Source organism: Lolium perenne, chromosome 7 (genome assembly GCF_019359855.2).
Source record: "Lolium perenne isolate Kyuss_39 chromosome 7, Kyuss_2.0, whole genome shotgun sequence".
Taxonomy (NCBI): domain Eukaryota; kingdom Viridiplantae; phylum Streptophyta; class Magnoliopsida; order Poales; family Poaceae; genus Lolium; species Lolium perenne.
The window spans coordinates 23,185,681-23,199,005 of record NC_067250.2 but is presented as its reverse complement, the minus strand read 5'-3'; the positions used below and the strand labels follow the sequence as shown (position 1 = coordinate 23,199,005).

The window sequence follows — 13,325 nt, the reverse complement described above, 5'->3', positions numbered from 1 at the left end:
TATTTGTGAAATAACTTGCTATATCACGCTAAAATTCATAGTGTTAGCGCACTATTTTTTCAAGCTAAGTTGTTTTCACTTTTTCGTGGTGATGAACTGCAATCTCTTGGTTCCTCTTCTAGATTAAAACATAATATTGATAATGCTAATGATTCTTAATAAATAATTTAAACTATGTTGTTGCCTTGTTAGCCTTCTGAAAAATTGGAGATCTATTTGTTGTAGTGGTTATGTATGTATGATTCAGTCATTTTTTACTAAATATCCAACCTTTTTAGGGAAATCCTTTAATTTTAGGCTATATTAGGTATTTTTTTCGAAACGCTATTTGAAATATAGCACGCAATTATCAGGATATAGCGTCCATAGCGTTTGAAGGAGGCTGACGCTACATGCTATTTTAAACCTTGGCATGGTTTGACGAGGATTAAATTCCACCTAAGGCCTCGTTCCTTTAATCCCATGGAGGTATGGATCGGTCTGGATTAATTTCTGAGCAACCGAACGAGGCCTAAGTCAAAATTTTCTCCAATCCCTTCCAAGTGCATTGACTGAACAAGGCCTTAGGTTTTTCTTATCTGATTGTGAGAAAGTCTGGAATGAAGTTTCACATTGCAACAAATCACATTATGTACAACATTTGTTTTTCTTCTCTTTATTGATCAAGTTTATCAGCGCCCAGCATGTATTACTACGAGCTTTGCAGCGCTCATCAATGGCCTGTTTATTGCTCGATCAGGAGGGCGTCAATGTTGCGCTTGCCCTCTGGCCCTTTCCTGTACCAGGATGAGACATAGTCACCATAGATCACGTCCCGATACTTTTGTGGATGGTCCTTGCTAACAAGTTGGGGAGCTGCACATATTTTCTGAGATTTAGGTGGATCATAGAATGTCGCTACCGACAAGCGGGCATGCTCGGCATTCACAACAGCTCGATGCACAACGCTCTTGTATTTTCCGTTAGTCATGATCTGACAAAGGGTAATAAAAATGAGTAACATGTGCAGGAGGAAATTTCAGATTTTGAATGAATTCCTTGCTCACAGACCTAGTCAATATAGTGATAAGATAACAAAATGTGTATATAAAAGAACTGTGGCCATATGATGAGATTTGCGCTTATTCAACAAAACAGTGGACACGAAGCATCGGTAAAGAAACTCGAACTATTTAGGGCATCTAACCAGAAGAAGGAAACTTTATCATGATTCCAAATCATTAGATTATGTGGTGACAAGCCAGACAATTGAGGTGATTGGTGTACTGGAGTTAACTGACAAATCGTTTCTGATAATTTACCAAGGTTCAGGAAAGCGGGAAAAAGCGCGATTACGCTTAACGCTTTCTTGAACCTTGTAATTTACTAAGTTTTGACTAATGTAATACCAAGCAGCACATTGTAAGTTCGTAACTAGTTGGTTTTATTGCTACCAGTATTATAACAACTGCAGATTTCATCAGATTCATACAAGCTGGTTTAGATCTGGTAAAGCAGTTGTAACATAAACGAGAATACTAAATTGAGTCTTCCAGAATAGAACAAGAAATTATCAAGGAATTGTAAATATATGTTAGTCGGATTTTAGAAGGCATGTAACTTAAGTAACAAACACATGAAGGATGTGAAGGTATATTACCTCTGTCTGGTCAGACAAAATCACAAGGATTGCATCAGGCAAAGGAGGCACAGGTATCCACATCCCATCCTTCAATACCTCGAGCCCACCCACATCATCTTGTATTAGAAGTGTTATTACACCAAAGTCAGAATGAGATTGCAATCCGAGAGCAAGATCTGGTTGTGGACAAGGGGAATAGTAGCTAATGGTGATGTTCTGATAAGCTTCTCCCACCGCCTCTTGTAGATAAGAGGGTGGCCAGTTTAGACTCTCGGATATTATGCACAGCAATCTTTCGGCCAAGGCTTTCATGTTGTTGCTATATTCAACAACAGTGTCCCTGTAGACATTGCAGATATATCAGGTTATTTGTTCTAGCAAAGATAGCTCATGTGGTAGGGCTGATAGAAATAAGTTGTACTATAAAATAAGTATTTCGGCTCTACACTGCAATAATGACAGGTACTGTTGCATTGGAAAATAAAAAAAATTAGCAGATTCAGTGGGAGTCATTCTCTGAAAGAGCATTTATACGTAATTAGAAAGTCACATGGTCATTTCTACATGGTAGGTTGAATTAAGTCGCGGATTGTGCAAAATTCTGGTCCACTATACGCTTCCCAAGATTAAGGTGTGTGTGTGGACCTGAACATGAATCTACAACAGACGGATCATTATGTGGTTCCTTACACACTTTCCATGTACGTATCCCTGTATCTGAGCATACGATTGTACTTTCTCTTATCTACCAAGGTGCTTATGAACTGCCTGGCAAGATCATTCAAAAGTCTTGAAAACATTTGGAGCATGCAAATTTTATATAGGAATTCATCGGAGACGGCAAGGTAATACTAAAAACGGAGAAAGTTAAATCTCAGGACTACACAATTTTCGAGAAATACTGGTCAACTGCACAACTAGCAAGCCATGCTTGGACCTGAACATAGATCTACAGCATGCAAATGCAGGATCAGTATCAGTATGTCATGTGTTCTCTTACCCAATTTTTACTAATCCTTGAATCTGAATGTATATTTCTTAGAGTGCTCATAAACTGGTCAAAGGACTTAAAAAGGTACGAAGCATCCAGAGAAGAGTGGATACTGAAGATGGGAAATATTTGGGTGTCGGGCCAAGCACCTGTATCCGGGGACGAAGTCGGGCCACCGGGCGGGGTCGCGGCGGGACTCGGGGAGGGTGTGGTGGTCGAAGTAGTCGCGCCAGTCGAGCACGGAGTCGTCGTTGGCGAGCATCCGGCTGCCATACCCCTCGGTGGCGGCGCCCCTGGCCGGGTCGCATCCGAACCGGAGCTTCTCGGCCATGGGCGCGCGGAAGAAGGCAAGCCCCGCGCCCCGCATCGCGTCAAGCAGACCCGGGGGGACGCCGTGGTTGACGACGTGGAAGGCACCCCACTCGGCGCACGCGCGGCGGACGGCGTCGGTTGTTGTGGCGGCAGCGGAGAGGTCCACGACGGGGACGGAGAGGGAGAGGGACGGGCGGAGGTGCGAGGGGTCCGCGCGGAGGTCGGGCGGCTGGATGTACTGCGTCGGGAGGTGGGGCACGCCGGCGTCGGCGAGCGCCTGGACGCGAGGCGCCGCGGCGGTATCCATCCAAGGAGGCGAGTTGAGCCGAGCGACTAGGCGGTGGCGTGGTGGTGACTGCTACTGATAGGATGAAAGGACAAAATTTGGAGAATCAGCGCATGCGGAAATAGATAATCAGAAACTTAGAGCATCTCCACCGCCGCTCCCCCTAACAGCATCTCCACTCGCATCCTTTAAACCGTCCCCAAAACTCGTCGGATCGAGCGGTTGGCGGACGTGTTTGCGGGACGTCGCTCCTCAGTCGCGTCCCCCAAACAAAATTTCGGAAATTTTAAACTAAAGCGAGATTCGATTAGATTCGTCCAAACTTATATAGATTTGAACGAAATTTGACTAAATTTAAATTAAACCTAATCTAGAAGTACTTGCGGCGGCCGGAGGCGTCGTAGTACTGCTGGAAGTTGTACATCTCGTCGGTGATGACCTCCTGCTCGACGCGCTCGGGGACGGGCTCGTCCTTCACCAAGCCGCTTGGTCCTGCCTCGCCATCGTCGGTGAGGTCCACGAGCGGCTTGCCGGAGTCGCGGATGGACATGGCGATCGCCGTCTCGACGTCACCCCTGAAAGTATAGAGATGGTAAACCTAGAGGGGGTGAATAGGTTTCTACAGATTTTAATTCTTTCTTTGCAATATTAGGCTTTGCGGAATATAAAGGCGAGCCTAATGCAACTAGGTGAAACAACCTATATGAGAATACAACTAACTCGAGCACGAAGGCTCTCACAGGCAGTTAAATCACAAGCAAGGAGTTCGGTTAGAGATAACCGATAGCACGCGGAGACGAGGATGTATTCCCGTGTTCCCTTCCTTTGCAAGAAGGTACGTCACGTTTGGAGGGGTGGAGGTCCCACGAAGGATTCCCCACGCCACGAAGGCTCACCCTATTCTACGGAGCCTATCCCATGAAGGAATAGCTCACTCACTTGTGGTAGACTTTGAGGTAACCTCCAAACCTTCACAATCTTGCCCGGAGCAAATCCACAGCCCGGATGCTTCCGGACCACCTAGGGTTTCCAAGAAACCCTAGGAAGCAAGCTTCTCGATGAATACAAGGGGGAATGAGATTTGGCTTGGTAGAACAGTAGATCGGGTCCTCCTCTAACGTTTCCCCGGAGGGATTTGAGTTTGGGTGGATGAGGAGGGAGATCTGAGGCTTTTGGTGTTTCTAGCAATGGAGTATGAGAGAGAGAGCTCAAGAACAGCTTGTAGTGTAGTGCCTAACATTTCAGAGGTAGGAGAAGGGCTATTTATAGTGTTCTTCGAAATCTGGCCGTTGCCCACTTGCTATGTCATCAGATTCCTCGAGAAATCCGGTCGACCGGGTTTGGCGCCGGGCTGGCCGGCGCACAGGCCGGTTAGACCGGGCTGGTGACCGGACCGGCCGGTTTCCAACCGGAGCTGGGACCGGGACTTGACCGGACGAGCTTCTAAGCTTACTGGATCACGCCCGGATGGCACAAGCGCAAAGTCCGGTTGGGCGCCGGGGCAGTCGGTCTGGAACCCGGTCCGACCGGGCCAGGGACCGGATGGGCCGGTCCAAACCGGGCTGGCGACCGGACGCAGACCGGAGTGCTCGCCCTCCTTTACTGGAACCTGCCCGGATGGCACAAGCGCTGGGGCCGGTCCAAACCGGGCTGGCCGGTGCCAGGGCCGGTCCGACCGGGCCAGGGACCGGCCAGGCTTAGGAAAATCCTGTTGATTTTTCGTCGAAGTGGGGGGTCTCTCATTGCCTTCTTGTTCCATTGATACACCATTATACCTCTTTGGCTAATACCTGGGAATCATCTTGTAGACATGTATTAGTCCAAATACACTAGCACGGTGTCATAGTTACCAAAATAATGGATAAGGGTAAAATACCCTTACAATCTCCCCCTTTTTGGTATACGATGACAAACCGAGCTAGAGTCACATATAGATATTATGATAAGCTTTAAACCTTGATTCCATATAAGATATTGAGACGGCTCCCCCATAATATGTGCACTTGGAGAATTTGCGTTTGAATGCAAAGTGCAACATTTGTGGAACATGAGAAGCTCCCCCAATATCTTTAGGAAACAAGCATGGTATGGAGATATGCATATCAAGATATGTAAGCATAGCACACATAATCATCCTAACATAGAGATTAAGCATAAAGGTACATATCCATACACGAATTACTTAAAGTAGCAAATGGTTCTTGGAATGATAAAAGCAAATAAGCACAAGCCATATAAGAATCAAATAAAGCAACACCCATGGCTTGTGACAATCAAAGAACCCCGTGGTCCTAGACTCTACTCTCTTCTCCCCCCTTGGCATCGGAACACCAAAAAGACGAAGAAAAGAGGAGAGGTGCTACCGCTCCCTGATGACCCACTAGTATAGGGGGTGTATCGTAGTATTTTCGATAAATAAGAGTGTCGAACCCAACGAGGAGCAGAAGGTGTTGATAAGCAGTTTCGATGAAGGATTCACTGTAAATGCTCACGGACAAGTATTCAGGGGGTTTTGATATAGCAGATAAATAAAGTACGAGTAAGTAAAATGCGAGAGAAATAATTGCAGCGAGTGGCCCAATCCTTTTTAGCACAAAGGACAAGCCGGTTTGTTTACTTATAATGACCAAACGTTCTTGAGGACACACGGGAATTTAGTCTAGTGCTTTCGCTTCATATAGCTGATTAATCTTCATTGTTTTGATAAGTGTTGTGTGGGTGACCCTATGCTAATGCACCGCCCTTCCTAGGACTAATACATACTTGTGATTATAACCCTTGCAAGCATCCGCAACTACAAGAAAGTAATTAAGATAAATCTAACCACAGCCTTAAACTCTAAGATTCTGCTATCCCTCCTGCATCAATATACCAACGGGGGTTTAGGTTTCTGTCACTCCGGCAACCCCGCAATTGGCAAACGAGTACAAGATGTATTCCCCTAGGCCCATAAAGGTGAAGTATCATGTAGTCGACGTTCACATGACACCACTAGAAGAATAACACCACAACTTAAATATCATAACATTGAATATTACCCAACATAATTCACTACTAACATTTAGACTTCACTCATGTCCTCAAGAACTAAACGAACTACTCACGAGACATCATATGGAACAGAGGTGATATGATGATGAATAACAATCTGAACATAAACCTTGGTTCAATGGTTTCACTCAATAGCATCAATAACAAGTAGAAATCAATACCGGGAGAGTTTCCCCTATCAAACAATCAAGATCCAACCCTAATTGTTACAGCGGTGATGAGGTGCAGCGGTGGAGATGGCGGTGACGATGATGAAGATGGTGGTGATGATGATCCCAATGATGTCCAGTGATGTCTACGCCCCCTCCTTTTCCTGTAGACAGTGTTGGGCCTCCAAGAGCAGAGGTTTGTAGAACAGCAGCAAGTTTCCCTTAAGTGGATCACCCAAGGTTTATCGAACTCAGGGAGGAAGAGGTCAAAGATATCCCTCTCATGCAACCCTGCAACCACAAAGCAAGAAGTCTCTTGTGTCCCCAACACGTCTAATAGGTGCACTAGTTCGGCGAAGAGATAGTGAAATACAGGTGGTATGAAATAAATATGAGCAGTAGCAACGGCACCAGAAAAGTGCTTTGCTGTCCAGGACTGGCGTGTGATGAATGGTGGTAATATTGCAGGAAGTAAAGATGCAGTAGAACAGTAAACAAGCAGCGATAGCAGTATTTAGGAACAAGGCCTAGGGATCATACTTTCACTAGTGGACACTCTCAACATTGATCACATAACAGAATAAATAGATAGATGCTAGACTCTACACCCTCTTGTTGGATGATGAACACCACTAACTGTGTAGGATTACACGAACCCTCAATGTCGGAGTTAACAAGCTCCACAATATTCGATGTTCATATTTAAATAACCTTAGAGTGCATGACAGATCAACATAACCAAACCAAGTACTAACATAGCATGCACACTGTCACCATCACACTACGAAAGGAGGAATAGATCACATCAATACCATCATAGCAATAGTTAACTTCATAATCTACAAGAGATCACAATCATAGCCTACGCCAAGTACTACACGATGCACACACTGTCACCATTACACCGTGCAGGAGGAATAAACTACTTTAATAACATCACTAGAGTAGCACACAGATAAATTGTGATACAAAACACATTGCAATCATAAAGAGATATTAATAAGCACTTCACTATGCTCTTCATAACAGTGAATAAGTATTCTGTGAAATATAGCCTAAGAGACCCACACGGTGCACACACTGTCACCTTTACACACGTGGGACAAGGAGTCTCCGGAGATCCCATAAGTAAAATCCACTTGACTAGCATAATGACATCTAGATTACAAGCATCATCATATGAATCTCAATCATGTAAGGCAGCTCATGAGATTATTGTATTGAAGTACATAGGAGAGAGATTAACCACATAGCCACCGGTACAGCCCCGAGCCTCAATGGAGAACTACTCCCTCCTCATGGGAGACAGCAGCGTTGATGGAGAAGGCGGTGGTGTCGATGGAGGAGCCTTCCGGGGGCACTTCCCCGTCCCGGCGGCGTGCCGGAACAGAGACTCCTGTCCCCCAGATCTTGGCTTCGCGATGGCTGTGGGGCCCCGGACTAGCTGTCCGAAACACCCGTTATGCATACACATTCACGATCCCATGATCAGTGTGTCGTGAAAGCATAACCGAACTGGTATCAAATACATCATCCATTACAGTACCGAATAAAAAAAAATTACAATAGGTCACATGACCAATACTTACATAAGAGCCGCAATGGAAGGAGATCAACAAACACACAGCGGAAATACTTCAGACGAAAGCGTTCGCATGGCCCAAGTCATGCCATAACCCTACAGGTGCAAATCGATCGGGAAGACGTTCCTAGCTCGCATAGACGTCGTCAACTCCTTCTTCATCTGTCGGACTCCACCAAGTCTGGCCAAGTAAATAGCCAGGGACAAAGCCATGAGTACATTATGAATTGTACTCGCAAACCACCTTAGAAAGAAGTAAAGGATATGCAATTTGGCAGTAGCAAGGAATAAGCACTATTCTAGGGTTACAAGGAGTGAGAGATAGTTTCTCTCGGAAGTATGACATCTCAATATCTTTGTTGAAAACCTTTTTGAAAACAAGTTTCTTTTGAAGACTAATAGGTAAGGGTGACCCATTTTCCTTTCCGGCCATCTCATATGGCCAAAACAACTTTTCCAACTTTCCACTGTACCTCCCAGGTACATTTCCACCTGTCCCACTGGCATCATTTTTTTCCTAAACATTTTTGAGAAAACACTTTTATAAACCAAAACTCCCTTTGATACTCAGCACTTCCTTTCCCACGTCCATTGCCGCGGACACGGCTATTCGAATAGATTTACACTCTGCAGAGGTTGTACACTTTCCCCACAAGATCCGGTAAATCCGCCGGGATCATCCCTGGTTCACCAAGCGTCAAAACGCGAGGCTCGGATAACCGATCGTAGTTTTTCGCTTGCTCGCCTTAGCCTAAGACATGCCGAATGAGTTGTACCTCCCAACACCAGAGTCCGGGATGCCGTTTACCCAGGAGTTGCAAAGTCCCCGACACTCGACCCTCTGGAATGCCATCCAACCTCTTAGGCATCTTTCAATGGGAGCTCATAAGTTGTACCCCGCGTACCTAAACAGGCAAATGGGTTGCGTCCCTTCTCATGGGAAGAACCCCGGTCGAAGCGTCCATGGTCGGACTGCCACTACACTTGCAGGACCCAAACTAAGGCGAGACAAACTACTACGCTACGCCCCGTCCCACTAAAGGGTAATGTGGTTGTACTGGCTAGGTCCGGTGATGTACTCAGTCAACAAAGGTTTTCAAAAACAGAAGTTCCTCATTTTTCCTTCAGCATCATCTTTCTCAAAACCTTTTCATAAAATTTCCACTTGATCAGGGTTGCCCCACTCCAAGGTTTTCAAAGAACTCATTTTCTTTAAAACCTTTTCCAAATTCCTTTTCCAAAGGGCTCCCAACCTATAGTCCAACTTTATTTGAAAAGCGGCGACAAAGAGAGGATAAGGTGTTAAGCACCAAATCGTAGCCAGGATTGTCCAGTAGGTATCAATGAGGGGCAGCACCCGTAAGGGTGGAATAGTAAAACTCCGAGTGGCTATAACCACTCACATAAATAAATAAAAGACACGCAATTTATAAAACCTGTAATAATGCAAGAGTAAGACAATTAGGATAAGGTATGCATCAAGAGGTGGCTTGCCTTGGTTGGCTATTTGTCACTGGACTTCATCTTCATGAATCATCTCCTCTTCCTTCCTGTTTGAAATCCTCACCGAGATCCTCTCCTCCTTCTCCGATAGTACTCGCATTCTAGCGCCGCAAAATAAAAGAGAAGGCAATCAACACATGGCCATAGCATCAACCACACAACAACACACAACAACCAACCACTAAATCAGAGACACTAAACACATCAAATAATAGCACCTAGGGAAAATGGTTATTTTGCTAAAAAGGCTCTGCCTCACAACAAAACTTAATCTACTAAATCAAAGGTGGCTAAATGACCTTTGGAAACCACCAGCAGGGGTCTGGTGCCAAGGTTCATTAAAAAACATTTTAAACAAAAACAACACAATTTTCCTACGGGTAAATAAGCACTAGCATCAAATTAATCGGCCACTCCAGAATATTGCACACAAATTTTTGGTAAAATCACAGGAAGTAAAGCTTTACTTTACAAAGCTACAGAAATTGGGTTCACTAAATTTTGGTCTGTAAAACAAAAGATAAGATTTTTATAAAGCCAGAAATGACTTAGGGACCAAATAAATGGCCTAAATCTTTCTGTGGCTCACAAAAATTCATGCAGCATATCTACTGGAAGCTAATAACATGTGGAACCCACATACACTGGAAGTTTTCAAAAATAAGTTTTTAAATATTTTTAAATATTTTGACAAGGCAGAAACTAGAGCCAGCCATTTTCAAGGCACACAGTCATCAGAGCATATCCAACTAGTGACAAACATATCACTGGATAGGTTCTGAAATATGTGATCTAACAAAATTGGTTTGGCATTTTTGAAAGCTACAAATTAATTTCCACAATTTTTATACTAAAAAGTCACTCAGATTTGGTTATAAAATCTCCAGAAATAAAATATAGCTCACAAAAATATTTCCTCTGACCTGGTTATACCCTAACATGATATATGCCAGAGGAACTTGGTTTTGTTGCAAAAACAGTTTTAGTTTTAAAATTAAAATTCAAGAAAGAGCCTACTGGCCAGATTTTACTTTTAAAACAACACAAAATCCAGGAAGCAACTGCTAGGGTATGATACACCAAAAGAAAGCTACTTGAAAGTACTATCAAAAAAAATTGAGTCTACTGTAAAAAGGTACGCAAAACTCCCACAAACTAATTTATACCAAAACAGTAACGTTTTAGAAACATAAATAGCAGTAAATATAAATAGCATAAAATCCTATGCCTGTTACTGGAGATGGTTAAGATTTAGTTTAAATACACGAAGGAATTCGAATCACTCAAATTAGATTTACCAAGAATATTTGGTGGATTTAAACTGAATTAGATCTGTCAGCAGGATTAATTTTCCGAAACAAGAAAAAGAAGAACACAGGCCGGATAGAACGGATCAGGCCGATCTGTCTGTGGAATGGCCCAACTGCCACCGCGGACGTGCGGGCGTGGTGGTTTGAAAAAAAGGGGGGCCAGCGGGGCCAGCAGCCATGCAAAGGCCGGCCGCATGTGGCCCGCGGATGAAGATCCGACGGCCTCCAACCGTTTCCTTGGCGACGACGATTAATCGGTGGCGCGGCCGCGTCTCTGCGACGGAGCGGAGCAAGCGGGAGAAGAGGAGCTCACCGGGGGTCTCAGGGGCGTTAGCAGAAGGGCGCGATGACAGCGTGGTCGAGCGGAGGCTTGCCCTGACGCCTCGGTCGGGCCTGAGCGGCTCCAGGGCGTCGACGCGGGCGAAGTCGAGGCCGGCTGGGTGTGAGCTCCGTCAGCGACGACGAATGGGCGGAGAGGTGGGAGTGTGCGGAGATGCAGGGAGACGCGCGCTGTGCAGGGGTACGGCTTGAACAAGCGGAAAAGCTCCCAGGCGACGACACGGTCCGCCGCGAGGTCGGCGACGCCGTAGACGAACTTGACGACGGCGGCCGTCCCGGAAGGTTCCTGGGAAAAAGGTGGGGCGGGATTAGATGTGAGCGAGAGTGAGAAAAACGGAGAGATAGAGAGACAGAGAGAAGAGAGAGGGCAGCAGCGTCGTCCACGGCGTGCTGCTCACGGACGAACTCCGTCTCGTCTCCTCCGTAGAGCAGAAGAAAGAGAGCAGCAGGAGCTCTTTCGGTGGCCAAGTAGATGGTTATGGAGTGAGGACTGAGGATAGGTGAAGAGAGGGAGTGAGGGGATTGTGATGAGGCTCGGACATGGGAAACAGCGGGGTCGGGTTTTATTTGCCGGGTGACGGTGCACGGTGGACGGGGAGTACGGGGTCGTTGGCGAGTTTTGAGAGAGTCGGATTGGGCAGAAAGGCGGCGGCCTCGTGCATGGTGTGTTGTGAGGGGTAGCGTGAGACCGACGGAGAAGGGAGGCGCCTACTGCGATGATCGGGACAGGACGATGTTCTGCTGGAGGCTTAAGTGTTTGATATGAATTTCTCGGCTAAGAGGAATTGACTGCGGTAACAGGTGTTATTGTCGTGAGTAATACAGGATGCCTTTGAGTTTGGTAGCTTGGCGTGATATCTGGTTTAACTTATGACTGGGAACGCAATGGCGTCCACTGTTGTGGTGACCACGATCTTGGCGAGCACATGGGAGACACTCTGGTCCGGTTATGGCCTCGGGACCGTGTAAGAAGTTGAGAGACAAGTCAGAGGAAGCTGCTGGCGCGACCACTCGAGAAGGAGAGGTCGTTTCACTGCGGACCATCAAATGGGTGCCCACCAGGAGAAAGGGATGAGCGGCAGCTCGGGATTGGCAGGGAGGGGTGGCGCTGCTGTGCCTCCTGTCCTAGGCGACGGTTTTGGAACGAGGCGAGTGTCTGTGGTGTGAGGGAATCAGCGTGCAAGGTGCGGTCGTGTCCGTCCGCCACCCGCTCGAGGAAATGTTAGCGGCAAGGCGAGGTAGCGTGCGTGCGGTGGTGTGCAGGGAAGCGGCTCCCTGAGCGTGGACAGGGTGGGGTGCAGGTTGTTCAGGCAGGCGAGCAGGGTCCAGGGTACCCATAGGTGGAGAGGGAAAAGGAGAGGGTGAGAGGTTCCACCCGATCATGCCATTCTCTTGGCATGGCCGACCTCCCTCCTTGCTAAACACAAAAATACAAGAGGAACTGCCAAAATGGCCTGGCTGGTCTAGTTAGTGTGTTGGTTTGGTGGGGTGGTGGTGATCCAACGAAAATAGAGTGGGAGAGAGGGAAAGGAGTATGGTTACCTAGGCAAAACATGGCATGGCCGGATACTTCCAATGCCAAGCGGAAATGGACTAGGGCGTTGCTCAAATGGGCAATGTGGAGGTGTTACGATGATGGTCTAGCCCAGGTTGATAAGGAAAATTTTATTTGAAAAGGTTAAGAGAAAAGAGATGGAAAGGTAGGTTAATCAAGTGAATGATCTAATGATCATTTACTTAGGCCACGTCTAGATAGATGGGGTGATGATGATAGGTAGAGCGGTTTATTTGCTGTCCAAGTGTTGCTACTCTATTATGAACCTATTTATTATTTGTTCGGGTCACTTTTTATGTCTAAGGCTAGTTTTCAATGGAAAAATGGAGGGAGCTAAATTTTGAAGATTTAGAAAAGAGCAAGATAATATTTTGAGTTGAAATATACTCTACTCGCAAGAAAATGCATAGTAGTTTTTTCTTATTACTTTTTTGATAAAAAAAAAGAGAGCAAGAAATGGCATATACACCGTTGACATGCATTTTGGTAAATAGGAAATAAGATAAAGAAAATATTTTTCTGAAATTATTTTTGAATGGAAAAGGTGTGATACAACATATTAACAACTTTTCCTATTTTTATTAGAGGAAAGGTTTTGAAAAAGTATGGCAAGGACTAGAAATATT

The 13,325-nt window shown here is 45.7% G+C and overlaps 1 protein-coding gene and 1 long non-coding RNA gene across 2 annotated transcripts; both read right to left on the bottom strand.

Moving 5' to 3' along the window:
* Positions 1 to 547: 547 nt before the first annotated feature.
* On the bottom strand, positions 548 to 3,328 carry LOC127318113 (jasmonate-induced oxygenase 4). Its single transcript, XM_051348744.2, has 3 exons — positions 2,762 to 3,328; positions 1,640 to 1,961; positions 548 to 973 (listed from the first exon to the last, which is right to left on the bottom strand). The coding sequence occupies exons 1-3, from the start codon at positions 3,229 to 3,231 to the stop codon at positions 725 to 727; spliced, it is 1,041 nt and encodes a 346-aa protein (XP_051204704.1). The 5' UTR covers positions 3,232 to 3,328; the 3' UTR covers positions 548 to 724.
* Positions 3,329 to 8,107: 4,779 nt separating this feature from the next.
* LOC139833014 (uncharacterized) lies at positions 8,108 to 13,235 on the bottom strand. The gene is made up of 3 exons (XR_011747997.1): positions 11,119 to 13,235; positions 9,487 to 9,596; positions 8,108 to 8,173 (listed from the first exon to the last, which is right to left on the bottom strand). It is a non-coding gene; the product is annotated as an uncharacterized lncRNA (long non-coding RNA).
* Between the last annotated feature and the right edge of the window lie 90 nt (positions 13,236 to 13,325).

What these genes read in the sequence shown, in the direction of transcription:
- LOC127318113 (XM_051348744.2), bottom strand. Translation starts at nt 3,231, where the DNA reads ATGGATACCGCCGCGGCGCCTCGCGTCCAGGCGCTCGCCGACGCCGGC. An exon ending in GACTTCGTCCCCGGATACAG is followed by an intron (nt 1,962 to 2,761) that starts GTGCTTGGCCCG and finishes CAATGTCTACAG; the next exon opens with GGACACTGTTGTTGAATATA. An exon ending in TTTTGTCTGACCAGACAGAG is followed by an intron (nt 974 to 1,639) that starts GTAATATACCTT and finishes ACCCTTTGTCAG; the next exon opens with ATCATGACTAACGGAAAATA.